The following is a 26,917-nucleotide window of genomic DNA, read 5'->3' on the forward strand; positions in this document are numbered from 1 at the left end:
AAGCCACTTTGGAGTATCAGGACAGATCACAGGTTGTCAACCTAGTTTTTTAACATAGCTAATTTGCTAAGCTGCTACCAATTATTTATGATCTACAAAGACGGGGACTGCCTAATAAATTGATCCTAAAAGGAAAGCTAACACAGCTGCAACAAGAAACCAGTTTTCAGCTATGCCACTTTTCTCCATCATGGAGGGCCATTAAAGATCCTTAAAGCTGATACAGTCCTTGAGCTGAGGCATTGGTTACCAAAGTTGTTGGAGTGTGAAAAAAGCACACTGCCAAAGCTCTAAATTAAGTGTTATCATTATGTCACTTAAACATAAGATCTACTCCAGAACAAATTGCCACATTCTTCTTTTAGTAAGCAAGCATTACACACAGTCAATATGTGACCGACCGGCTCAATGTGGTCTTATGTAGAACATTTTGAAATGGTGTTTTTTTGCAATTGTGCTGCTGGCAACAATTTAATTACGCTTTTTTGCCAATGTTTACTGACACCGGCCATATTCAACGGGTGTTGAGTGTTCGTAAATTCGTCAGTTATTCTGCGCTTTGGCACACTCAGAAGAGAGGGCTCTGAAATCGGAGTAGATAGCCAGAGCGAATTTACCAGCTATGCCTATCAACAATTGTCGCAGTGACATCATGAACATTCTATTGAAATGGTTACTTGCTTAGTGGAGTCTTTTGCTTAGACATGTACCTAGCTAGCTAGCCAAACCATGAACCTTAATCCCAACTCATAACATTACTACCCTGAATGAATCTGCAGGTAACTAACCAACCAGGTTCATTGTTACCTAACTAACATTAGGCTATAACTAGCAATATAAATGTCTCTGAGATACGAATAATATAACTATACAGGTCATACACGTAACGTTAGCTAGCCAGGGTAGAACCCTTTGTCTTACAAAGCACCCCTGTCCTCCAAAAAGGGTTCTACAGATGAAATTGGTTCTTGGTAGAACCCTATCCTTCTGCAAAAAGCACTTTGGAACCCCAGTGTAGGACTACGCTTTCAAAACACCCACAACCAGTACACACACACACACACACACACACACACACACACACACACACACACACACACACACACACACACACACTAAACTGTTCTTTTACTATCCAATCCTTTCAGTGCAGACTACTTAACCCTTCCCCAATCAAACATGGACTTTTTGAACCCCTTTCACAACTGAATATTTGCAGATCTTCCAATATCAGAGAGTTTTGCACAAGCAGTTTGACATGTCTATAAAGTTGAGCACATGTGTGCACTAACTTTCGCCACCATGGCCTTTGTTTTGGCTTTACCTCCCTTATCTCACCTTATTTGCTCACATCGTATATAGACTTATTATTTCTACTGTATTATTGACTGTATGTTTGTTTTACTCCATGTGTAACTCTGTGTTGTTGTATGTGTCGAACTGATTTGCTTTATCCTGGCCAGGTCGCAATTGTAAATGAGAACTTGTTCTCAACTTGCCTACCTGGTTAAATAAAGGGGAAATAAAATAAAATAAAAACTTGGAATATACACACAATACGCATAATTGATCCTTTTGGGTTCAATGAACAAAACAAAAAAATACCAATTTGGCGCTCAACGATGTGGCAAGAATCATCAGGGCCTTTGCTGTTAGGCAGTATACTGATAAATGTAGCAAAATAAGACTGTATACTGTACACAACCAAATAAAAATCAATCTGAAAGCCAATATTTGTATTGAAGAGATCCAGTGACGATATTGCAAGTTCACAATGTAGGGGAAACCAGCATGTGACTACAATTTGGTAAGAAATAAGATGGCCCACATCCCATCAGCTTTGGGAAAATGGGAGCATGTCATACTTTATCTGCTCAATGCAATACAGCCACATCCAAACACACTCACAGCTACAGTATCTGTACACGGTTAGTTGACGTGACACCCCTTTTTTTTGCTCATAATGGCTAACACAAATATAACTTAATTAAAATTACAAGGTATGTTTTTAACTTGGATCACAGGTTAATTCATGCACTGAATAATTTGTTTTGTTACAATTTTGAACCAAATGTGATACTTTTCCAATGCTGTTCATTTCATATGAATTACAAAACAAATACAATTCCCCTGTTCTGCTCTGTTAATCAAAACACATAAGAATTTTTCAAGAAACAATCAATTCATGATATTATCAAGTCAATTCATGATATTTCAAAATAGTTCTGATTGATTTCATTTAGTCACAAGACCAATGTCCACATGGTGTGACAAAAAAATAGTTTGTGCACCATTGCACAGGGAGGGTTATCTTGCAATGAAGAAATACAGAAGACATTGCTGGAGCACATGGTCGGAACAGACTGTAAGCTTCATTAGAAATATGAATCAAAATGTAACTTTTTTCTGCCAGTTCCATAAAAGGGGTTAGTTTCTTGGTCCTTTGGTGTGACTACATAATTTGAACAAAGTGGATAGCAGAGAGCACGCCTACTGTATACCCTCACTTCTTGTTTGCAATGCAACTGTACATGTTTGCAAACAATTCAATCTGAGATGTAATTAGGAATCTGAGCATGGTACTTTCAAAGGCCTAGCTTTCCACCCCGTATGCCTACAGATGCAGAAAAATGGAAGCTTTAACTGTTGGCTACTCTTCCTCCCTTCTCACGCCCTGATCTGTTTCACCTGTGATTGTCTCCACCCCTTCCAGGTGTTGCTTATTTTCCCCAGTGTATTTATCCCTGTGTTTCCTGTCTCTCTGTGCCAGTTCATCTTGTATGTTTAGTCAAGTCAACCAGTGTGTTTTTCCTGTACTCCTTTTGCTATTCTCTTGTTCTAGTCCTCCCGGTTTTGACCCTTGCCTGTTTCTGGACTTTGTACCCACCTGCCTGGCCATTCTGCCTGCCTTGACCACGAGCCTGTCTGCCACTCTGTACCTCCTGGACTCAGATCTGGTTTTGACCTTTTTGCCTGTCCATTTGGATTATTAAACATTGTAAGACTCCAACCATCTGCCTCCTGTGTCTGCATCTGGGTCTTGCCTTGTGCCTTGATATCCCTGGCTTAACCCAAGGAGAGAAGGTCACAAGAGTTTCCTTAAAAGCTGTCTGGGTTTAAAGATCTTCTATTGTACAGAAAGTGAATAGCTTAATCAATTGATAGTGACAGCATTAGATTACTTCCCAAGCAAAGTCTATTGTTTGTCTCCTTGGCTATAGAAGGTTGAAGTGCAGCTTCTGAATGTCAAAAAACTAAACAATGATATCTCCATATGCATCGGAGTCACGTATTTCTGGGTATTTTACAGCTTGTTTCTAGCATAAAGCATCACGGACCGAAGCACTGTTATAGATCACTTTATATAACCAGCCCTGTTTTAAATTCTTCTAAATATTAAGTTAACAATGGGTAGGCCTGTGCCTTTTGCCATTTTTCTTGAATAAAAGGTAGGCCTATGGCAGCCGATAGCCTAATTTCTTCTTTCACAGGTAGGCCTACCTCTTACTTCTTAAATATGAAGAAATAGGTGCCAACACAAAGCACTCTTGTTGTTAGTAAAGTCTCATTCAAATGAAGAGAGTTTAAATGAATTATGCTTCCTCGAATTTGCCTACTTTCCGCACCATGAGCTGTCCATTTCTGATTGATTGTGCCGTGGCATTTGCTTAAAATTTCAGCATGACGATTTTAGTTACTCAAATCCGGCTTATTATGAAGTCAATAACTCTGATAAACACATAATGGGCAAGAAACATATTGTTTTTATTCAAATCAATTATAATAGTAGCATGCTATCAAAGTTAACCTCCGGTCCTCCTTCTCATCTTCGCGCTCTGTTTTTCAAACTGAACCGAACATAGGCTATAGGCTAGTCTATGTGGAAGATACATACTTTTTGGAAATAGGCCTAATTAAAAATTTGACTCCTGAATTGCCCCAAAAAGTTTTGATCAACAAGTGTAGAGCAGGCCAGGGCTCAGGGTGAGAATATCCATTGTGGTGTGTAATGCAGCCCAGTTATATTTACACTATCCCAGCAGAGCAAAGATACTTTTCCTCGAAATCTAACTTTGCTCTGTGCTTCTCCTAGCATGCACTTCGTAGATTATAGCCTATTATAGCCTATATACTGAAATGTAAAAAGCATGACCCTCCCTCAATTTCCTCCAGGTACAGTTTCTGTACATTTTGATTCATCCCTTCACAATAAAACCCAAATGGACCATACAGAATGAGATGTCCAATGGTGTGATAGCTCCCTTCCATTGGTGTAACATGAAGATGGTCTCACGCCAGAGGAAATTGCTGTCACTCCGGACATAACCCATCAATAAACTTATAAAATGACCTTTTTAGGCTTATTATTCATCAAATAAAATCTACAGTATGATACCTATTCATATCCTTTTGCAATGTTGATCCTTTTAGTTTGTTCTGAGTGCAAATTCTACATACTTATTCTCCCATGCCTGGTTCTCACTCCATGCAGGTGACCAATCTTCCAGTGACCTCAGGGAAATGTCTCTGCCACCTGGGGAGGTTCCATTTTCTTTGACCTGGCCCTATTGATTGTGCAGGTGGATATTGGGGCCTGGCTGTGCTGCTCACACCCCTGGTTCTCACGCCCTGCATTTGACAAACCATCTCCATTGGTGCCACTCGGTCTATCCCAACAGTTTCACTTCTCCTGACCAATTGACATATGTGATACACCCTGGGAGGGCCCCCATCGAAAGGGCCTCTTTTGGAGAATGTTCACCCCGCCTCCAATATGCCCTGACCGACCTCACTCCGAGCGAGACCTAGTCAACCCGCCTATCTTTGTGGTCCTCCGATGTTATTTCTGTGCGGGGCATGGCACGCCCAGGCAGCGATTCCTAAGTCTGGGCAGGGCAGGGCAGTTCAGTACAGTACATGCCAGCATCAGAGACACATTACTATTCTAAAACTCTGTCGTTGGCTCCATAGTGTGGTATACTCCTTTACCAACTCTCCAATATAACACCTCTCAAGGGGCGACTTGGTTTCCACGGCTTCGGCTGTGGGCAGGTCGAGGCCTCCTGCAGGGTGCGCACACATCCCCACCATCGCTAGAGGACTGTGACCCTGCACATTGCTGTGCCCCCAGGTTAGCCCCTAATGCTGCTAGGGGCTACCTGGTTGATCCTGCCAGTAGCATATGCTTGTCTCAAAGATTATGCCATGCAAGTCTGAAATCAAATGACCAGTACATTAAAACTGCTAATGGCTCATCAGTTATGGATCCTTTCATCACTCCAATGTTAACTGTGGCAATATTAGAGCTTATACATGCCAAAGAACATTGACCTTCGATGATGGGTGCATTTATCAAACCCAATACCCTTGTGGGGTCGTCTTGGGTGTCCCCAAAATTGTTTGTGCCTCAAGCTGTTTGCATGCCCTTCGTGGCATCCCTATCAACTTTTTATGCTAATTCTGTGATACTGTGGTGAACACAGGAAATGGGGAATCAGGGTTCTATTCCAGAGAGTAAGCATGGGAAATGGCTACAATACCCAAGGATTAAGGCAGCAGGCGTGCAAATTACCCACGGCCGACTCGGGGAAGTTTACTAAAAATAACAAAACAGCACTCTCTCTCGAGGCTCTGTAATTGGAATGAGTACACTTAATATTTTTTAACGAGGATCCATTTCTAATGTTTAGAAGTTTTCTTTTACAGTGGTCAGAAACTTCTGAAAGTATCATTGTGTTTTAACTGTAAAATTTGACTGCCTGTTGTGTATTCTCCAACAGTGTGACATAATGTCCTATGGAGAGACGCTGATAAATGAAAAGGAAAAAAATATGTTGTCTTGGACAAAATGTAAAAATAATTGTTAAGCATCTGACAGGTAACATCATCATAATACACAAGTAAATTATTATATATATTTTTTATCTAGGTTTGGTTAAATTCTCAATAATATTACACATAATTTAATAGGGAAACATTTCGTTATCGTCATTGTAGAAGGAAATTATGTGTTTTTCAATTGAAATTCTGGAATATGAGGACTGATTTATATACAGAAGTAACTAATATTGTGTACGAATAATTTTGTTGTCCATTTCTGAATCATTAACTTTGCTTTATATTGACATTAATAATGATGTCACACCAGAGGACAAATTCAAAGCACTATTGCATGAAATGGTTCGTTAAAATTGATATACATTAAAAATGTATCGTGTCCACTGTCACGCCCTGACCTTAGAGAGACGTTTTATTTCTCTATTTGGTTAGGTCAGGGTGTGATTTGGGGTGGGCATTCTATGTTGTCTATTTCTTTGTTTTTGGCCGAGTATGGTTCTCAGAGGCAGCTGTCTATCGTCTCTGATTGGGGATCATACTTAGGCAGCCCTTTTTCCCACTTTCTGTTGTGGGATCTTGTCTTTTTGTGTTGCATGTGTTTGCACTCCTAGCTTTACGTTCATTGAGTTGTTTATAGTTTTTTTTGGTGAAACATTTAAATTAAAGGAAAATGTACGCCTACCACGCTGCACCTTGGTCTCATTCTAACGACGGACGTTACAGAAGATCCCACCACCAACGGACAAGGCAGCGTGGTCAGGAGGACTGGACCTGGGAGGAAATCCTGGAGGGAGCAGGACCTTGGACAAGGGCCGGGGAGTATCGCCGTCCGAAGGAGGAGATAGAGGCAGCGAAAGCGGAACAGCGACATTACGAGGAGTTATACCAACAAGGCAAGCATGAGAGCCAGCCCCCCAAAAAATGTTGGGGGGAGTCACACAGGGAGATTGGCGGTGTCAGGGTTTAGACCTGAGCCAACTCCCTGTGCTTACCGTGGGGAGCATGTGACTGGTCAGGCACCGTGTTATGCGGTGATGCGCACTGTGTCTCCAGTGCTCTGTGCTGGTGCCCCACATTTGCCGGGCGGAAGTGGGCATCCAGCCAGGACGGTTGTGCCAGCTCTACGCTCGAGACCTCCAGTGCGCCTCCACGTTCCAGTGTATTAGGTGCCTGTTCCATGCACCATGCTTCCAGTGCATCTCCCCAGTCCGATGAGACCTGTTCCGGTTCCACATACCAGGCCTCCAGTATGTCTCCCCAGCCTGGTAAGCCCTGTGGCACCTCCACTCACCAGGCCTCCAGTACGTCTCCTTAGTCCGGTGAGACTTGTTCCGGCTCCACGTACGAAGCCTCTAGTGATGATCCATGGCACAAAGCCTCCAGTGATGATCCATGGCCCGGAGCCTAAGTGATAATCCATGGCACGAAGCCTCTAGTGATGATCCATGGCACAAAGCCTCCAGTGATGATCCATGGCCCAGAGCCTGTAGTGATGATCCATGGCAGGAAGCCTCCAGTGATAATCCATGGCACGAAGCCTCCAGTGATGATCAATGGCCCGGAGCCTGCAGTGAAAATCAAGGGCACGGAGCCTCCCGCGACGGTCCCCAGTCCGGCGCCTCCAGCGACGGTCCCCAGTGCGGAGCCTCCAGCGACGGTACGCAGTCCGGAGCCTCCAGCGACGGTACGCAGTCCGGAGCCTCCAGCGACTGTCCCTAGTCCGGAGCCTCCAGCGACTGTCCCTAGTCCGGAGCCTCCAGTGACGGTCCGCAGTCCAGTGCCTCCAGCGACGGTCCCCAGTCCGGAGCCTCCAGCGACGGTCCGCAGTCCGGAGCCTCCAGCGACGAGCTGCAGTCCGGAGCCTCCAGAGGGGGTTTCAGTCCAGAGCCTCTGGCGGCGATCTGCAGTCCGGAGCCTCCCGCGGGGGTTCCCAGTCCGGAGCCTCCGGCAGCGATCTGCAGTCTGGAGCCTCCAGCGGTGGTTCCCAGTTCAGAGCCTCCGGCGATGATCCACGGTCCGGTACCTCCGGCAACGATTCACGGTCCGGAGTCTCCTGCGACGATCCACGGTCCGGTTCCACAGAAGCGGAGGGATCAGCGTAGGGAGCGGGGACTATGTCCCGAACCGGAGCCGCCACCGAGGGTAGATGCCCACCCGAACACTCCCCTATAGGTTCAGATTTGCGGCCGGGAGTCCGCACCTTTGGGGGGGGGGGGGGGGCACTGTCACGCCATGACCGTTTTATTTCTCTATTTGGTTAGGTCAGGGTGTGATTTGGGGTGGGCATTCTATGTTGTCTATTTCTTTGTTTTTGGCCGAGTATGGTTCTCAATCAGAGGCAGCTGTCTATTGTCTCTGATTGGGGATCATACTTAGGCAGCCCTTTTCCCACTTTCTGTTGTGGGATCTTGTCTTTTTGTGTTGCATGTGTTTGCACTCCTAGCTTTACGTTCGTTGAGTTGTTTATTGTTTTTTTTGGTGGAACATATAAATTAAAGGAAAATGTACGCCTACCACGCTGCACCTTGGTCTCATTCTAACGACAAACGTAACAGCCACATAACATTTTGAGTTCTTTAGACATAATTGTTTGCAACTATTTTATTTTTTTTACTTCAATTATAGAATCAATTATTTTGTCACTTTGGTTTTGGGGAAAATTCCACGGTAACAGAATTGCGCTGAGACTCAGATTTTCACTTAAAATGTATCCCAAACAAAACCCATTGATTTCAATGTTTTCAAACAGTTAAATATCTGCTCCGAATTACGATTCAAAGATGTCTGCAGAAAGAATGTGGCGTCAGCTATGAAATTAATATTTTGGATATTGAACTACATTAAGTGAAGTGGATTTACACCTGGTAACAGAATTGCGGTAATGGCATTTCATCTTGGGTCCCCGATCTGTACTACACAGAAATGCACAATTATGGATGTCACAAACAAAGGTAGAAATATGCAATAACCTCCTTTGCATACTTGGGTATCAATCTACTATTATTTGAATCAGCTCTGCCACCAAAGAAAACCAAATTTGGTTGGTCCAGACCGGACCAAATCTGAACTAATCATAGACATCTATGTTACACCTTTCACAGAGCTTAGTAGAGTACAGTATGGCACAGCACAGTAGAGTTCAGTACAGTTAAGTAGAGTATATGCAGTACAGCACAGTACAGTAGAGTTCAGTACCGTACAGTATGGTAGAGCAGGGTTTCCCAAAGTCGATCCTGGGTGCAAATTTTGGTGTTTTATCCCTAGCACTACACAGCTGATTCAAATAACCAACTCCTCATCAAGCTTTCATTATTTGAATCAGCGCTAGTAGTGTTAGGGCAAAAACCAAAATGTGCACACGGGGGGGGGGGGGGGGGGGGGGGGGGGGGGCAGGACCAACTTTGGGAAACCCTGCAGTAGAGTATAGTTCAATACAGCACATTATAGTCTACTCAACTCTAATGTGCTCTACTGTGTACTGTACTGAACTCTACTCCACTTTATTCTATTGTACTGTACTGTACTCTACTGTGTTCTACTGTACTATAATTTACTGCACTGTGCTGTACAAACCTATGAAATATATACATCTATGATTGGTTGGTTCAGATTGACCGTTGTCGGTCGGTGCTCAGTAGGTAAGGTTAGGGGGGCTCATCGGTAGTTGTCAGAAAGAGACAGAAAATGTGACAATTGGAGAGAGAGAGTCCAGACTTTTCACACTCTTGCATTGACCACCAGATGACAGAAAGAGAACGAAAACAGTTACTGTAATCTGAACTTTCATTATCTTGCCTCCTCATGAGGGAAGATAATTAAAGTTCACATTACAGTAACTGGAAAATATCTTAAATATATGTGGGGTTTTTGTAATTGTAACGGTCCTGACCTGTTTTCTGTTGTTTTTGTATGTTTTTATGGTCAGGGCGTGTGTTTTGGGTGGGCAGTCTATGTTTTCTGTTTCTATGTTGGTTTTGGGTTGCCTGGTATGGCTCTTAATTAGAGGCAGGTGTTTTACGTTTTCCTCTAATTGAGAGTCATATTTAGGTAGGGTGTTCTCACTGTTTGTTTGTGGGTGATTGTCTCCTGTGTCGTCGAATGTATGTACCATACGGGACTGTTTGGCTGTTCGTTTATTTTGATGTAGTCTGTTTCCTGTCCGTGAGTTTTACGTTTAGTTATGTAAGTTTATGTTCAGGTTTCGTCTACGTCGTTTTCTTGTTTTGTAATTTTGAAAGTGTTTTGTTTTCGTGTTGCCATCGTTTCCAAATAAAAGATGGCTTATTTCCCGAATGCTGCGTATTGGTCCACTGATCCTTCTCTCCTCTCCTCATCCGAGGAAGAGGAGGGCGACAGCCCTTACAGTAATGACATTTCAAGGCAATATTTTTTTAACTTGCAGAAGGCAAAAAATATATCAAACTTAATATGTGGTCATGAGTTGGCAGGGGTCTTAACTTATATATATGCCTTAATTTATGAAAAATATAGACTAATCTTTCATTTGACATGCTCCCATGAACTTCACATGTTAGTGCTCGTGTCCTTATATATGAAAATTACCTACGGCCATTATGGCAACAACCCTCTACCCTCGTCCATTCAAATGAATCTTATAAAGAAATGTCTCTAATCTCGTAAACAAAATTGGGAACTCGCACTTAATCTCTTGGTCAAACATAGGGCAGGCGTGGGAGAGCAATTACTGTTCACAATGGGTCATTCTGCACTGTGAGAATGGAAAGGTCTCAAAACACCATGATTGCGTAATGAAACCATGAAAAGTGGTGCACTTAAGATGAGATCTGGTGTTTGAATATAAACCAAAGTTAAGTGTTTTAATGCACAGAATGTGTTTTAAAATATAAATTACATACCTTGAAACACCCAAAGTGGTTCTTCAACCTTAATATTGGTGTTTTTAAAAGTGTTGCGAAAACACTTTGAGGGTTTCAGTGCACGTAAATGTAGCATCAAAAAATGTAGCGTCAAAACACAAAACTGTATTTCTCATACAATTAATGGTTTAAAAATGTTTTGATGATAAGGGCCTACTGAGAATATTTCACCTTAATTTTTTCTATGCTTTATTTCGACAGATTATAAACAGAAGGGCCAGTACGACTGTACATTTCGTTGGAATTTTACCCACTCAACCACACAGCCACACTGTAAGAAATACATTTTGGGTGAATTGAAATTGTCAACAACAAAAAAACGACCAACCTATACTTAATACAAATGCAAGTCGTGCAGAACCCATGGTCAAGTGAGAAAGCAAACGGCTTAGACACATTGGCCACGGCACCCCTCTCCACACCAAAAACCAGGGTTCAATTCACTACTCCATCCCTTCAATCTGTTCATCCCCTCTCATTTCATAACTGTCTCAATACAGTGACAAAATACACCCCAAATATATATTTTTTAAATGTATGCAAGTCGTTTCAATGATTTGTTAATTTAATTTGACCAAAATATTCTAAGAATTAATCCAATTAAATATGTCGCTCAAAATGTAAGTATATAATATGGAGATTACCAAAGAGAGAGAGAATGTAGTGATTTAACTCAATGGAAGTCTTTGGTATAAAATTAAGCCCCTTGTATTTTATATCTTGCCACATGAATCTGATTTTAGAGGATTGTGGGTAATTCAACATTGTTACACTTCATGATTCTTACACACAGTGTTGTATATATGGTTGAAGAAAGAAAAGCATATTTCTATATTAGCATTAAGCTTGTTGTGCCACGAGGTTTAACGGATCATGATGAACGGATATGAAATCCGTCTGACAAATTGGTTTTCAACAAGGACAGCACCCATTCCGACATTCATGACTGTCAAGGGAAGAGGCAAGTGCACATCAACTTTCAGTTACTGCTGGTGGTTTGAACACTAAGATTGACAATACTGGCCATAATGGTATAAAATGGCAATTGATCAAATACATAAAACAATGATAAACATTAAGACACTTCAGACAAAGCGATCTAATTCTGCACTAGACAGGATTCAAAACATTACAACAGTGTTTAGAAGCTTTAGAGAGAGGAAAAGACACCAACAAAGAAGGTATCTAATTCTGCACTACACAGGCCTCGAAACACCAACATAGTGTTTTCAAGCCTTTCCAGTAGTGCTCCCAGCTCCTGGCAAGGTGTTGCACAACACTTGATTAAGTGGTGTTACAACACACCATGTTATGTTTCAAAACATCTCTGCATGATGTGTTTCAATACTCCAGCAAAGTTAAGGTTTGGTTTCCTTCAAGTCGGTGGCAGCTCAGTTGCCACTAGTTTTTTTTGGTGTTACAAAGCACTTCATTTTACCAGTGTGCTTTTCTCACAAGGATTCAGAAGGAACACGGGGTGAAGGGGGATTAAAGAATGGTTGTGCCATTTATACCCACAAAGCCCACTTGCAGGGGAAAGAGACACGGTGCGTCACCCATTCTTCCATTCCAGGCACCCGTCACAAAGCAGTGGATTACCCACTCACCAGGAACAAGCCAAGTTTATTGTTTGCCTTGCCTGCAACAGCTCTAGCCATCACATTCATTTTGGACTCCAATCTCCAAATTTGATGTAATTATTTTCTGGCACAATTGCATTAGTGGACACCAATCTTATTGTGAATTAAAATTATGATCATGAAGTGTGTGCAACCACTGTTGTCTGTAAACGTATGATTACAACAGACCCTTTCAAAAGCCAAAACATGTGGCTGGCATTCTCAGCAAATGTGAATGTAATTTGCAACATCGAACTGCATGTACTGTGTGTATTGAACTGAGTACTGTATGTCTTAGTCACCCCCCAAAAAATCTAATAACATATCATTACAATTGACCCCTGGCATTGCACATCAGTATGACTCTGGTGTCATCTATTGAAGAATAACTAAATCAATAATTTAAACAAAGACCTCTTTTTTCTGGCTCCCAACCCACTGCCCTAAAACATTGCTCTCTCTCTCTCGCGCTCTCTCTCTCTCTCTGTGTCTTTCTCTCTGTTTTCCTCATTTTGTCTTTCTCTCTCTCCTCCCTCCTTCTCACTCTCTCTCTCTCTCTCACACACACACACACACACACACACACACACACACACACACACACACACACACACACACACACACACACACACACACACACACACACACACACACACACACACACACACACACACACACAGGTCATATATGCACCAGGCATGCTATTTACTGTAATAATACCTGTTGAAATGTGTATATTATATTAACTACAGCATACTTAAAATCATTATTTTAGGGGACATAGAGGTGTTTTATAGTTGAAACAAAGACCACCAATAATCTTCACAAACCAAGTACTTAGACCAAATGGTATGCAATAAAATTGCATGAATACAAAGTCTTTGAAAAGGATGCCATAGTCTTTGTAAAATAGAACATGTGTTTCAGAATAATGGTCTACAAAGGCAAGAAGAGAGATAAATAAGGAATTACCTTCTTTTAGAACATGTGAGTGAATAAGGAGGATAACAAAACAGCAGATTGCAGCTCCCGTTAAAGCCCACGCTAGTCGGATGAGCTGCATCGTTGAGAAAAAAAAGTCCAAAATACCCAAAGGAGAGCGCGGTCTTCAGCAGCAGGAGTAGGCTACAATGACAAATCCATTTTTGATCCAATGCAGCAGTGTTGAAAAATGAAAAATAAAACAATTATCAGTTGACAAGTCCCTAAGGCTTGAATTCAAAGTAAAATACAACATCGGCACAATCCATGAGAGAGACTTGATATGATCCCTTCAATTCCAAATGAATGCAACCTTTACGTTCTTTAAAGATAGCGTAGAGAAAAGTTCAAGTCGTTAGACGATCACTCACATAATTACAAGTGAGGGATTTTCTCACGGGCTATTCAAATTAACCTGCTTGTCACCGCAAATTCTTCTCTGGGGTTCGAACGCAGTGACTCGGAGAGCCACACTCTCCAGGATGCCTATATGAGACGGCTGCGCCACCGGACCACTTTGCAGCAATTCGGTAAAATTAATTTTGTTTCGATATTTACCGAATTTGAGATATCACTAAATAGACAGTAGCTGGTTTGCGATACGTCCATCTTCGCTGTTTCCAAGTTAGATCAACCTTCCTTGTAAATTCCCACAACTGATGGATATGAAGTCAAGATGAAACCACATCTAATAGGACCTCATTGCTCACCGACAACGCAGAGCATCAGGTCCAGTGCCATTCAATGCAAAGCCCCTGATAACTTGTGAAATGAATGATGGGAAGCTTGTGCGAGACACTGCTGCGTCACTATGCTGTTCACAGCTCCTATTGGGTTTGCCCGGTTCTAGGTTCACGAGCGACTTTCACTGCGCTCTACCTGGCCGTGACGTCCACGCCATTTAAAGTGTTTATCTCCGAGCTATGCCACAGACCGTTTACTATTGAGGGCAGATCGGGGGACATACAACAGTTGGCTGTTGCAAGCATAAACGGTGCAGGCTCAGATTTAAATATAGATATGTGTAGACGTTTAATGCATGGCAAACCACAACTAATTTGAACAATATTTACTGTAGTGCCAGTAAAATCATATTTTGGCTTGTAAATGGTATATGAGAAAGAGTTAATTAAAAAGTATCATACAAATGGGCAGAAGGACACACTAATTCCCAGTCAGAATTGGGAGAAAATCCACACACAGATTAATGCAACCAACCTTGCCAGAATCCTGGACAACAAGGACAAAAATGGAGCAGGTGAAAGAGGGTGTAAGATTAGTGTTGGAACATATGAAAATCAGTCAGGGAAGGACAAATGTATGAAATCATTACTAACAATTACTCATAGAGTTTGTATGTCAGTGCTATGTTACCTCTCTCCACTTGTACAAAGTCAATTTGAGATCAGAAGATTTAACACCCACAGTGTTACATTTAACACTTTCTTAGAAATGATATGTGACCCACCAAAAAATGTATAACTAACCAAACAGCCTACCTGGCCGCTCGGATGCATCCGCATGGTCCTAAAGCACACTGTTGCCTCGTTTTGTATCACATTTCAATGATACAGAAATTAACTCAACACGGCCAAGTAACACCAACACCACCAGATGGGTATCCTTCGCAGAAAACTAGATCTCCCCATTTTCTAAAGCTAACCAGCTTTATTTTGCAGTTGCAGTGTGGAGGGGGGGGGGGGGGGGGGGGGGGGAGTGCAAATAGTCTGGTTAGCCATTTGATTAGCTGTAGAAGCTGTTTAGAAGGCTCTTGGACATAGAATTGGCACTCCGGTACCGCTTGCCGTGCGGTAGCAGAGAGAACAGTCTATGACTAGGGTGGCTGGAGTCTTTAACAAGTTTTAGGACCTTCCTCTTTTAAAAGTGCAGACTTTATTTTATTACTTATCGTTAATGCCATCTTTGGTATGCTTTAGTGTGCTTATCAGTGCACAAGCACCTTTTTTCCCATTCCTATCTATATCTTTTTTTAAGTAATACAAAAGCTTTACATTGCATGACATTTAAAAGGCATTCTGTCATTATTAATATGTAATGTGTCATGTGATATATTTTAACATAAAACAAATGTAACACCAAAAAAAAACTTTTGATTAATAAAATATTGAATTAGTCATCTTCCTCAAATGAAGGGGATGATGACACAATCTTTGCAAGAGGGAGGGAATATTATTTCATTGGTTTTCAACTTCCGGCTCAGTCATTTCTTTCAGGGTAAGTGGAGTTATCCATGAATTAGACTGCCCGAGAGCAGGTTAGTTTTGAAGGATTTGTTGCCATATAAATTTACCTGTCTAAAAGGTGAGCCACTTTCATATGACCGGTTACTCAGAGTTCACCAAAGTTACCTCGGTAACTGCTCAAACCTGCTTCATTGGATACCCCTTTGGTTAAAACATGTATTTATCTCAGGTCGCATCAATTTCAATCCCACTGGTGTTAACCCCACTAAAATCAACATTCAGATATAAAACTCACAACACTTTTTACCTCAACACCGAGATTTTAACACCTGAAAATTTACTGTGTGCATTTATACTTGGGATATTACTTTTCAAAATTAAAAGTAAAAAATCACCGGAGGACATCTTTAAAGATTCGTTCAAGAACCCCTCAACTAACCAAAGGTGCAAATATGAACCATTGACTAGCAATTGTTTCTTTAGGAACTCAAAGGATCTCAAGGGTTCCTCAAGTCACCACTCATTCTACGAGTGCATATTGGAAAGCATTTTTCATTACGTCACGCATTGGGATATACTGTACCTACTCAGAATATGCTTGATTCCTGCTTTATGTAAATTAACACCTGCCACAAAGGCTCTTTGTTATGCTGGACATTAAAACGTTTGCCCTACTCATCAGCAATACTTTATTTTCAATATTCAGAAGATTTCCTCACATAATTTAGATTTTACTGGCCAAGAGTTAATATTCACTTCATCTTGTCTCAGCAAAAATGTGATATAATGAATTGGTCTGCTGCATAATGTATTGGTTTATGAACTGGTAATTCAAACTTTGGATGGTCTCTCTGGCTCTTTCCTTTTATTGCACTACTGTGTATTGTTAGGCTCTTTTCTTTTATTGCACTACTGCATATTTGTACCCTCTTGTCCGAAGCTACTGGTTATTGTAGCCCTTTACACATGTACCTATATAGGGTTGAAAATGGCATATTTGCGCACGGATAAATTGGAACGCAGTGTCTAGCAAAATGCTATAAATGATGTCAGAGCTCAGGCTCTGCGCTTCATAGCACTGTATGGGTTTTGACTGACAGTTACTCTGAACCTGAGCACCGCACGTAACATGAAGTTGTCCTCATCTCTCTTGCTATTTGGGCAACATTTGCAAATTTTTTGTTGTCTATATGAGGTAAATGCTGTAAATTAAGAGGACTCGATTTGATAGATGAGATGTTGAGGATTATAATAAACACTGTTTTGAAGTCATACAAGCAAGCCAAATGCCCATGAGTCCAAATGTGCACTTCACATTTCTATATCATTAATCATGTCATATACAGTGTCAACGTTTATGATCACTATGTTTGATGTAAAGTTATATGATGACATGACGTCATGTCCGGAGTTGTTCTGAACAGAATGAGCCTATGTTTGTCTATTGTGGAAAAATATTCAATGATGCTTTGCTTTTCACCACCACCACCACCACACTACACTCATATAAAAAGCCAACAAGTGCTCAGCATATGTGGAAATGTTAGAAAAGCATTCCAGGTGAAGCTGGTTGAGAGAATGCCAAGAGTGTGCAACGCTGTCATCAAGGCAAAGGGTGGCTCTTTGAAGAATCTCAAATATAAAATATATGTTGATTTGTTTAAGACTTTTTTGGTTACTACATGATTCCATATGTGTTATTTCATAGTTTTGATGTCTTCATTACTATTCTACAATGTAGAAAATAGTAAAAATAAAGAAAAATCCTTCAATGAGTAGGTGTTCTAAAACTTTGGAACGGTAGTGTATATCATAAGGCCTTTATTTGAGGGCCTAATTATACCCTAACACAGTGGTGTCAGGAATCTCCTGGTTTACAGGCCTCATCAGGTCTGCAAATCACAACATGCCAGCTTGCAAAGTGATCTGTAATACCTATTGGAATCCAGACAGAGTTACGATATCCAACAAGCGGAATTGTTAATCACCTGCAACCTGCATTCAGAATGACTGTCAGGGTAGGGAAAATGGAATATTGGTACTACCTCAATCATCTTAACTGGAATAACCCTCTCAGTAACAGGTGCAATGAATCCAATTACTAACAGATTGGATTAGTTTAGAAAACGGTATGTTGTTTTTCTTTTGGTAGCATACAATTGATCCGCCAAGCAATGTACATGCAAAAACAGAGATATTAAGGTAAAACAAGCGATTCTGAAAATCTCGCTGCAATAGAGCATGCTGGGAAATATTATATATGGTTCTATGCAGAACACTTCTTGCCTTGTGAATAATCATCAAAGAACCCTTTCTACCAAAAACAGTTCTTGGAATGTTAAAGGTTATAGGTAGAACCATTTGCCATACAAAGAACCCTTGGATTTCTTGTCTTCTTGTCTTTTTTGGTAGAACCCTATCCCTCCGCAAAGAATCCTTTTGGAACCCCTTTTTTCTAAGGGTGATATGAGATTCAGCAAGTATCACAGACAGATGTTTCAACTGTTATAATTGATTAAATTATATCGAACCACATGTTTCTCCTTTATGCATGACTAAACAAATTAATCAAAACATTATAACCCACCCTGCACAAGGTGATTTATGTGTAAAGCACCCTATTTATCAGGTAGTGTTGGTTAACATATTTAAGTTCCCTCCACCTGCCTCATCTTCATATACTCACCATGTATTTATCTCCTTAGAATACCAAGGGCATTGATGGCTGTTCCTGTTATGTGGGAGACGCTCAAATGTCATGGTGTCATTAATGTAGTCTACACGAACACTGGCAGGAATCTCAGAAAGTAACTACTTTTGAAAACTATTTAATACAGATTGGAGAAAGCAACTACTTAAAAAATTGTGAATTACAGATTTTAGGAAATTACTACTTTTCAGAAACTATTGAATTGGCTGCCTTCAACTAACTGCAGGGCTGTATCTGGAACTGCATGTTGAAGATTTTGTACAGATAAGTTGTGATGCTAAACTCTCTTTCAACACGCCAGTAACAACATTTCCATCAACAGTTTTTATGCGAGTGAAGTCATACCATATGCAAAAATCATGACAGCTGTGATGGATACAGGTAGTTTCGTTACATTTTAATGAATGCCTACAGATAATTTGTTTGTTCAACAGTGGGATCTTTTTGTGCCAGTAAAGTTAATTATGCAAGAACCAGTGGTGGAAATGCATTTACAGTTGAAGTCGTAAGTTTACATACACCTTAGCCAAATACATTATACTCAGTTTTTCACAATTCCTGACATTTAATCCTAGTAAAAATCCCCTGTCTTAGGTCAGCTAGGATCACCACTTTATTTTAAGAATGTGAAATGTCAGAATGATAGTAGAGAGAATGATTTATTTCAGCTTTTATTTCTTTCATCACATTTCCAGTGGGTCAGAAGTTTACATACACTCAATTAGTATTTGGCAGCATTGCCTTTAAGTTGTTTAACTTGGGTCAAACGTTTCAGGTAGCCTTCCACACGCTTCCCATAATACGTTTTTGGCCCATTCCTCCTGACAGAGCTGGTGTAACTGAGTCAGGTTTGTAGGCCTCCTTGCTCGCACACGCTTTTTCAGTTCTGCCCACAAATTTTCTATATGTTTGAGGTCAGGGCTTTGTGATGGCCACTCCAATACGTTGACTTTGTTGTCCTTAAGCCATTTTGCCACAACTTTGGAAGTATGCTTGGGGTCATTGTCCATTTGGAAGACCCATTTGCAACCAAGCTTTAACTTCCTGACTGATGTCTTGAGATGTTGCTTCAAAATATCCACATAATTTTACTCCTCATGACGCCATCTATTTTGTGAAGTGCACCAGTCCCTCCTGCAGCAAAGCAACCCACAACATGATGCTGCCACCGCCGTGCTTCACGGTTGGGATGGTGTTCTTCAGCTTGCAAGCCTCCCCCTTTTTCCTCCAAACATTACGATGGTCATTATGGCCAAACAGTTCTATTTTTATTTCATCAGACCAGAGGACATTTCTCCAAAAAGTACGATATTTGTCCCCATGTGCAGTTGCAAACAGTCGTCTGGCTTTTTTATAGCGGTTTTGGAGCAATGGCTTCTTCCTTGCTGAGCGGCCTGTCGGGTTATGTCGATATAGGACTCGTTTTCCTGTGGATATAGATACTTTTATACCTGTTTCCTCCAGCATATTCACAAAGTTCTTTGCTGTTGTTCTGGGATTGATTTGCACTTTTCACACCAAAGTACGTTCATCTCTAGGAGACAGAACACGTCTCCTTCCTGAGCGCTATGACGGCTGCGTGATCCCATGGTGTTTATACTTGCGTACTATTGTTTGTACATATGACCGTGGTACGTTCAGGCGTTTGGAAATTGCTCCCAAGGATGAACCAGACTTGTGGATGTCTACAATATTTTTCCTGAGGTCTTGGTTGATTTCTTTAGATTTTCCCATGATGTCAAGCAAAGAGGCACTGAGTTTGAAGCTAGGCCTTGAAATACATCCACAGGTACACCTCCAATTGACTCAAATGTCAATTGGTCTATCAGAAGCTTCTAAAGCCATGATATCATTTTTTGGAATTTTCCAAGCTTAAAGGCACAGTCAACTTAGTGTATGTAAACTTCTGACCCACTGGAATTGTGATACAGGGAATAATAAGTGAAATAATCTGTATGTAAACAATTGTTCGAAAAATTACTTGTCATGCACAAAGTAGATGTCCTAACCGACTTGCCAAAATCTTCCCAGTCTCAAATCTCTGGAAGACAAACAGGTTTCCCTCAAGAATTTCCCTGTATTTAGCGCCATCCATCATTCCTTCAATTCTGACCAGTTTCCCATTCGCTGCCGATGAAAAACATCCCCACAGCATGATGCTACCACCACCATGCTTCACTGTGGGGATGCTTTTCTCGGGGTGATGCGAGGTCTTGGGTTTGCGCCAGACATAGCGATTTCCTGGTCTCATCTGACCAGAGTACTTTCTTCCTTATGTTTGGTGAGTCTCAAACGTGCCTTTTGGCACTTTGTTGCTTAGTTTAACCTGGCGGACAGCTCTAGGAAGAGTCTTGGTGGTTCCAAACGTCTTCCTTTTAAAAATCATGGAGGCCACTGTGTTCTTGCAGACACCTTTTGGTACCCTTCCCCAGATCTGTGCCTTGACACAATCTTGTCTCGGGACCCTACGGACAATTCCCTCCACCTAATGGCTTGGTTTTTGCTCTGACATGCACTGTCAAATGTGGGACCTTATATAGACGTGTGTGCCTTTCCAAATCATGTCCAATCAATTGAATTTACCACAGGTGAACTCAAATAAAGTTGTAGAAACATCAAGGATGATCAATGGAAACAGCATGCACCTGAGCTCAATTTCGATTCTCATAGCAAAGGGTCAAAAAAAATATTTACTGCATTTCAAAGTAAGGCTGTAATGTAACAAATGTGGAAAAAGTCAAGGGGTCTGAATACTTTCCGAATGCAGTGTATATGTAGCTTTTAGAATATTCACATGAATATCTGTTGCCAATTGGATGAATACATAGCTACTGAAAATGTTGAAAGCTGTTATTAATGTTATGATACCTGGAACCATTTGCAAAAATTAGAGTTGGATGCTTAGAAAAAACGACTTTGAATTTTTTGTCCATCTGAGGGTAAGTGTTCTTGTTTCAGATACACACCATACCATCTTTAAAGGTATAGTTTACTCTGACTTTCCACCTACCTTGGATGTAGTTGATTCAAGAAGGTAGTTTTGGAATATTTAGTTTCCCTTTGACACTTAATAGCCATATTTTGTTACTGTTAGCATTCTAAGTAACACTTAACCTTAAACTGTTATTGTGCCTGTGCAATAAAATTGTATTTACTTTTGGAGCAAAGTTTTATTAGTAAGTGGTTACATAATACTTTGGTAATTGTATTTTTATTGCATAGCAATGAGCTGGGAGTTTTTGTATGTACCGTACTCAAGGTATAGTGACTGTTCCTTAATCCACTTATGCAATAACTCCAGTATTATGCAATTATAAAAGCAATTTCCTATGTCCTTTGTAACAACAATGTTGCTATTGTAATAATCAGAGTTACTACACATGTATAAGAACTTGATGTCAAGTGTTACTGTATTACCTTACGTCTCACTCATTATGAAATATACGTTTGTTAATCATTTTGAAGCTGCAAAAGTGGTCTACTCTATTGTTGAGGTGAGTCCATGTCCCTCGTGTATTTAATTCTAGTCTATATTCAGATTCATATCTAAGAGCCCTCCAAACCATGTGCTTTTGATCAAATATTTTCACTAATTCAAATAACTGTTGTAGTTTTTGGTTCTTCATCATTTGGCAGCCTTTAAATTAATATGATTTAGTTGCTATCAAATAACTTGTATACATTATATTGAAATACCTTCAAATATTACTGGGTTTTCTGAAAGGTATTCAAAATACTTTCAACTATTATTTGTTTTTCTGAGACTTTTATTTGAATATCAAAGAAAATACTTGCCTTTTAGTTGAAACTCTATATTAACTATATGCGACTACCTTTAGTGTTTGAAAATATGGTATTTTCAAATAAACTACAAAATACGACTATTTTCTGCCCACGTCTAGGCTGGATATCATTAACACATTTTGACAACGAGACACCCAGAGTGCCAAGTACTGCATAAGGTATAGTAGTTTTGTCAATGGCCATAATATTATAATACACCATAAAGATGAGGCCTGTCATCAACGTGCACTGAAAATACATTTAGAATTGTCCAGAGAGGGGAGGTGAATGGTTGGGCATAATGCTTATGTATAGGTGTAGGATTTTAATTTGATCATGCTGTTGCGATGCAGTACATTTTAAAAGTGTAGTGTATTTTAGGTTTTAAAAGGCTTCTGAAGTTTAGAATTTTCACCAAAATAAAGTTACACTTAATTTTTCATTACAAAGCATGTATCAACCCCTACAAATTTCTATTAATTATAAACCACGTACAAATGCACATTTCCTGTTGCTGCAGGATTATTTTCCTGCTCTAGCAAACTGGCTCAAATTAAGATCCTACGAGAGCATCTTTGAAGTTTTGTGCCTAACAAAAGGTTTACAGTAACAAATATGCAACTATACACTGTAATGGAAAAGTGTAAATTATACAGTAATTGTGGGTATTTATCAACAGTAAAATACTCTGAAGTGTTTTACTGCAGCATATTGTAAATTATGGTGCATTGTTGGAAAATGTTGTGGTTGGGGAAAAAATTGCTTTATTTTGAATGGTACTGTAATTCCACCCCACAGAATACAGTACTGTGTTGTTTTGTTAATGACATTAAGAGTACGTTACCCAGGAGTCAATGCAGTGGTCGGAGAAAGTATGCCTAGCATGGGCGCACAGTGATTTTGATAGCTGAAGTATCTGTTTATTGAAAGCAGTTAAACCTACACCCCAGTTTGTGATTAAACAAGGAACAAATATGACAAGTACCAGACCATATCTTTGGAGCGCCAAAAATGTTTTGACCAATAGTGAGTGCAAAGTATTGTTGTTTCTGGCTCATTAACATATTTTAGGTGTGTGTTGTAAGAAGCTATATTTGCTGCACCCATGAGTGAGAATACTGTACCATTTTAACTGATATGTGGTTATAGTGTACAATCAAGTTGTATAGTGGACAGATTGAATTGACAGGAAGTCTTAGACACCAGCCCATTACCTGGTATGTTATGACTAGTTTCTCTTCATTACACACAACCATATGTGGTGGAGATTTATGGGGGTTGAGTCCCCCTTTCTACTCTCTCTAGCTATCCTTTTAATTGGACGAATGAGGAGGCAGCAACGGTAACAGTAGCTTGACCACGACCGGTGCAGTCTTTCTGGTCCAGCGGACAATGCCGGAATCACTGGGGAAGACGGAAGGGTAACAGTGGCTTGACTGCGGCCCAACCTGACTCCCCAGTCCACAGACCTGCACGGTCCCCACCCCCAGCATCCAGCACCGGACCAGCTGCCTGAGGAGACAACAGACTGCAGGCTTTGAGGCGAGTAGAGTGCTGCCAAGACGAGTCTTACTCCATTTATCCTTGGCCTGGAGCCCTCCTCTCCTGCCTTTCTTTTTTCTATCTGCCCTCCTCAGGCAACCACCGACCAGACCAGGACCAGCTGACCGCGAACCACCCGGAGCAGACTAACAGAAGGAGAGACCAGACACCATCACCACCCAAACCAGCAGCGCTAAGGAAGGAACAAAGACACCAACATACACCTGGAACGAGCAGACTACAGAGGAGTGCCTCCATTTACCTCTGGGTCACGGGCTCCCAGGTGTGTCTGCTAAATCTGAGGTTTTTCCTTCCTCCCCCTGCAGGACCAGAGCAGACCAATGACCAGACATCATCCAGACCAGAACCAAAACCACCACCCCCCATCTGAACAGGAGTGATGCGCCACTACAACACAGTGAGGCTGACGCTAATCCCCAACGAGGAGGCTGCCGAGGATGGAGCCACCAATCACCGGGGAGCAGCAGGAGCTGCAACAACAACAACAACAATAACAACCGCCAAACCAGAAATCATGGAAGCCTGGAATTACGCAGGGCAGTTCTCTAGAGAGGTATATGCTTTGTGCCATCTGACATGAACTGCCTAGTGAAACCCCCAGTGCCACAAATCATTTGAAGCCAATTTCAAGTTGGCTTTCAAGTTTCCAATTACTAGAACAGTTTTGGTTCAAATACAAAAATTGTAAAGTTTACAGTAAATCCACTCTCAAACAATTACAGTCCAATTTCACAACAAAGACATCCAACAGTATGACATAGAAGTCAGCGGCTAGGAGGGCCATGGACGAAGATGATGTCTGGACTGGGAAACGTAAATGGCTGGTTCAGTTAAGACCAGACCCAACAGGAGTGGGCGGAGTCCAACATCTGCCCAGTACAATCACGCTGGAGAAATACATGGGCTCCGTCCACTACTATGGCATGCCCAAACTGTGCAGGAACTGCAACCAACTGACCCTTCTGGCCGCAGCCTGCACAGCCATAACATGTAAGATTTGTAAAGACATACATCCCACTTTAGACTGTACCTTCACACTCCCTGGAGGAGGCCACTAACCCTCATCCCAAACCCACCTCCACCAGACAAAGACCCAGAACGAGAACCATACCGAAACATTTCCACAGGCACCACACAAGATCTCCCAGAAATGTTCCCCACCCCTGCCACCACCCAAGATGTCCCAGAAATGTTCTCCACCCTGCCACCACCCAAGATGTCCCAGAAATGTTCTCCACCCTGCCACCACCCAAGATGTCCCAGAAATGTTCTCCACCCTGCCACCACCCAAGATGTCCCAGAAACAGCCCCCACCCCTGCTGCCCCCCCCCCCCACCTCGTCCCCCAACAAATCCTTTCCTAGCCATCACCCACTCCAAGCCCCTGGCCAAAGGAGATCTGATTTGGAGAGAGACCATATAACCGGAAGAACCCCACGGCTCACAACTCCAGTTGTTAGACAATGACCCAAACGGAAAAGACTAGACAAACAACAGACCAAGAAAAGACCAGACCAGAAAACCATCCCAGAATCTAAAGCCAGATGCCAATTAACACAACTCTCCCTCATAGACCCCTAACCATAACACCCCCTTCCCACCCCCAGTCCATTACTTTCTCTGATCGCACCTCCCTGCCGCTTATTGTTCCTGATCTTCCCTCCTCTCACCACCAACTACCCTTGACGCACCTTCCATAACCTCTACTGCCCTTGACTCCTCCACCTGCTCCTTAGTGACCTAGATCCACCCCCCTTAGCCCTTCCTGCCCCTGACCCCCCAGACCCTCCAAACTCCCTTCACCCCTCCTAGCATCCCCAATTTTATCACCACGTCAGTACCAGGGGCACCAGGCAGTCAGTGGGGAAACATGCCAAGAACCATCCAACAACATAAACGATCTGCTAGAGTCCCTCATCCACCTCTGCAATGACATGATCAAACCCGGACCTCGACTCCCCAATAACCCATCACCATTACCCTGACAATTTTTTTATTTTTTATTTCACCTATATTTAACCAGGTAGGCTAGTTGAGAACAAGTTCTCATTTACAACTGCGACCTGGCCAAGATAAAGCAAAGCAGGTCGACACATACAACAACACAGAGTTACACATGGAATTAACAAACATACAGTCAATAATACAGTAGACAAAGTCTATAAACAGTGTGTGCAAATGAGGTAAGATAAGGGAGGTAAGGCAATAAATAGGCCATGGTGGTGAAGTAATTACAATATAGCAATTAAACACTGGAGTGATATATGTGCAAAAGATGAATGTGCAAGTAGAGATACTGGGGTGCAAAGGAGCATGATAAATAAATAAATACAGTATGGGGACGAGGTAGGTGGATGGGCTATGTACAGGTGCAGTGATCTAACAATACACTCATAACATAAATACTCACTCCAGATGGATGGTCAGAGTTGCCTCCCCACTAGGGAATCCATCCATAGATAGCACAAGGTACATACAGAGAACTTCCAGCCTTGCCACCACATCGCTCCTCCTCCAGCACCAGCCCAGGCCATACCCTCCACCACACCCTGCTCTCTCTCCATCCCTTTACCCCCCCCTTCCTCTACACCTATCCCTCTCACAGAACCAGGCCAGAACCAAGAACCATTCATCACTACACCAGAAGAGGCACAGAGGAAGGTCCAAATATCTCGACCTACACCCAGAGCAAGCAGGCCACAGCGGAGTACCATCACTGACCTCCGGATCTTGGGCTTCCAGGTGTGTCTACTTGCTCCTCAGGTAATCCTTCCTCCCCTCTGCAGATCCAACACCAGTCCCAGTTACAGAACCAAACCCAGTCACAGCACCAGAACACCGGCCCGAGGTCAAGAGGAGGAACCAAACACCAGATCTTCCCCCCTGAGAGAGAGGAGCACAGGGGAGTGCGACCACTGATGCCTGGGTCTAGGGCTCCCTTGTGTGACTGCTTGCTAGTCAGGGTTTTATTCCTCCCCTCTGCAGATCAAGTACTAGTCCCCGCAACAGCACTAATCTAGATCATGGTTTCCAGCACCGATCCGAGACCACCAGATGAGGCGTGGAGGAGGGATCAAAGATCAGACCTTCACCTGGTGCTAGCAGGCCACCATTGGTGTCAAGTGCAAACAGTGAGCCTTGCGCAGACTGAGTTCTAGAGATGAAATGAAAGTGAATGAAGGCGAGTTAAGTGAGGTGGAACCCAGAACCCGAGCCTGGTATCAATGGACATAACAAAGTAGAATCTGGTCCAGTAGAAGTGACATTTTTGGAGAAATTGGATCCTTTCTTTTTGGCGGATCCAATTGTGGTTTCAGGGTGA

At 41.9% G+C, this 26,917-nt stretch overlaps 1 protein-coding gene across 3 annotated transcripts in view; it reads right to left on the bottom strand.

The window, feature by feature from the left end:
* LOC129862727 (chemokine-like protein TAFA-5) overlaps positions 1–26,917 on the bottom strand; it is a 200,479-nt gene that overhangs the window by 125,024 nt on the left and 48,538 nt on the right. The window contains exon 1 of one of the 3 annotated variants that reach the window (XM_055934640.1): positions 13,328–14,223. The exons of the other annotated variants lie outside the window; for them this stretch is intronic. Within the exon in view, the coding sequence (XP_055790615.1) occupies positions 13,328–13,418 (91 nt within the window). The 5' untranslated portion in view covers positions 13,419–14,223. Of the gene's footprint in view, positions 1–13,327; positions 14,224–26,917 lie in introns of those variants that run through there. 3 annotated transcript variants of the gene reach the window in all.

This window comes from Salvelinus fontinalis, chromosome 9, assembly GCF_029448725.1.
Source record: "Salvelinus fontinalis isolate EN_2023a chromosome 9, ASM2944872v1, whole genome shotgun sequence".
In the NCBI taxonomy this organism is placed as follows: Eukaryota; Metazoa; Chordata; class Actinopteri; order Salmoniformes; family Salmonidae; genus Salvelinus; species Salvelinus fontinalis.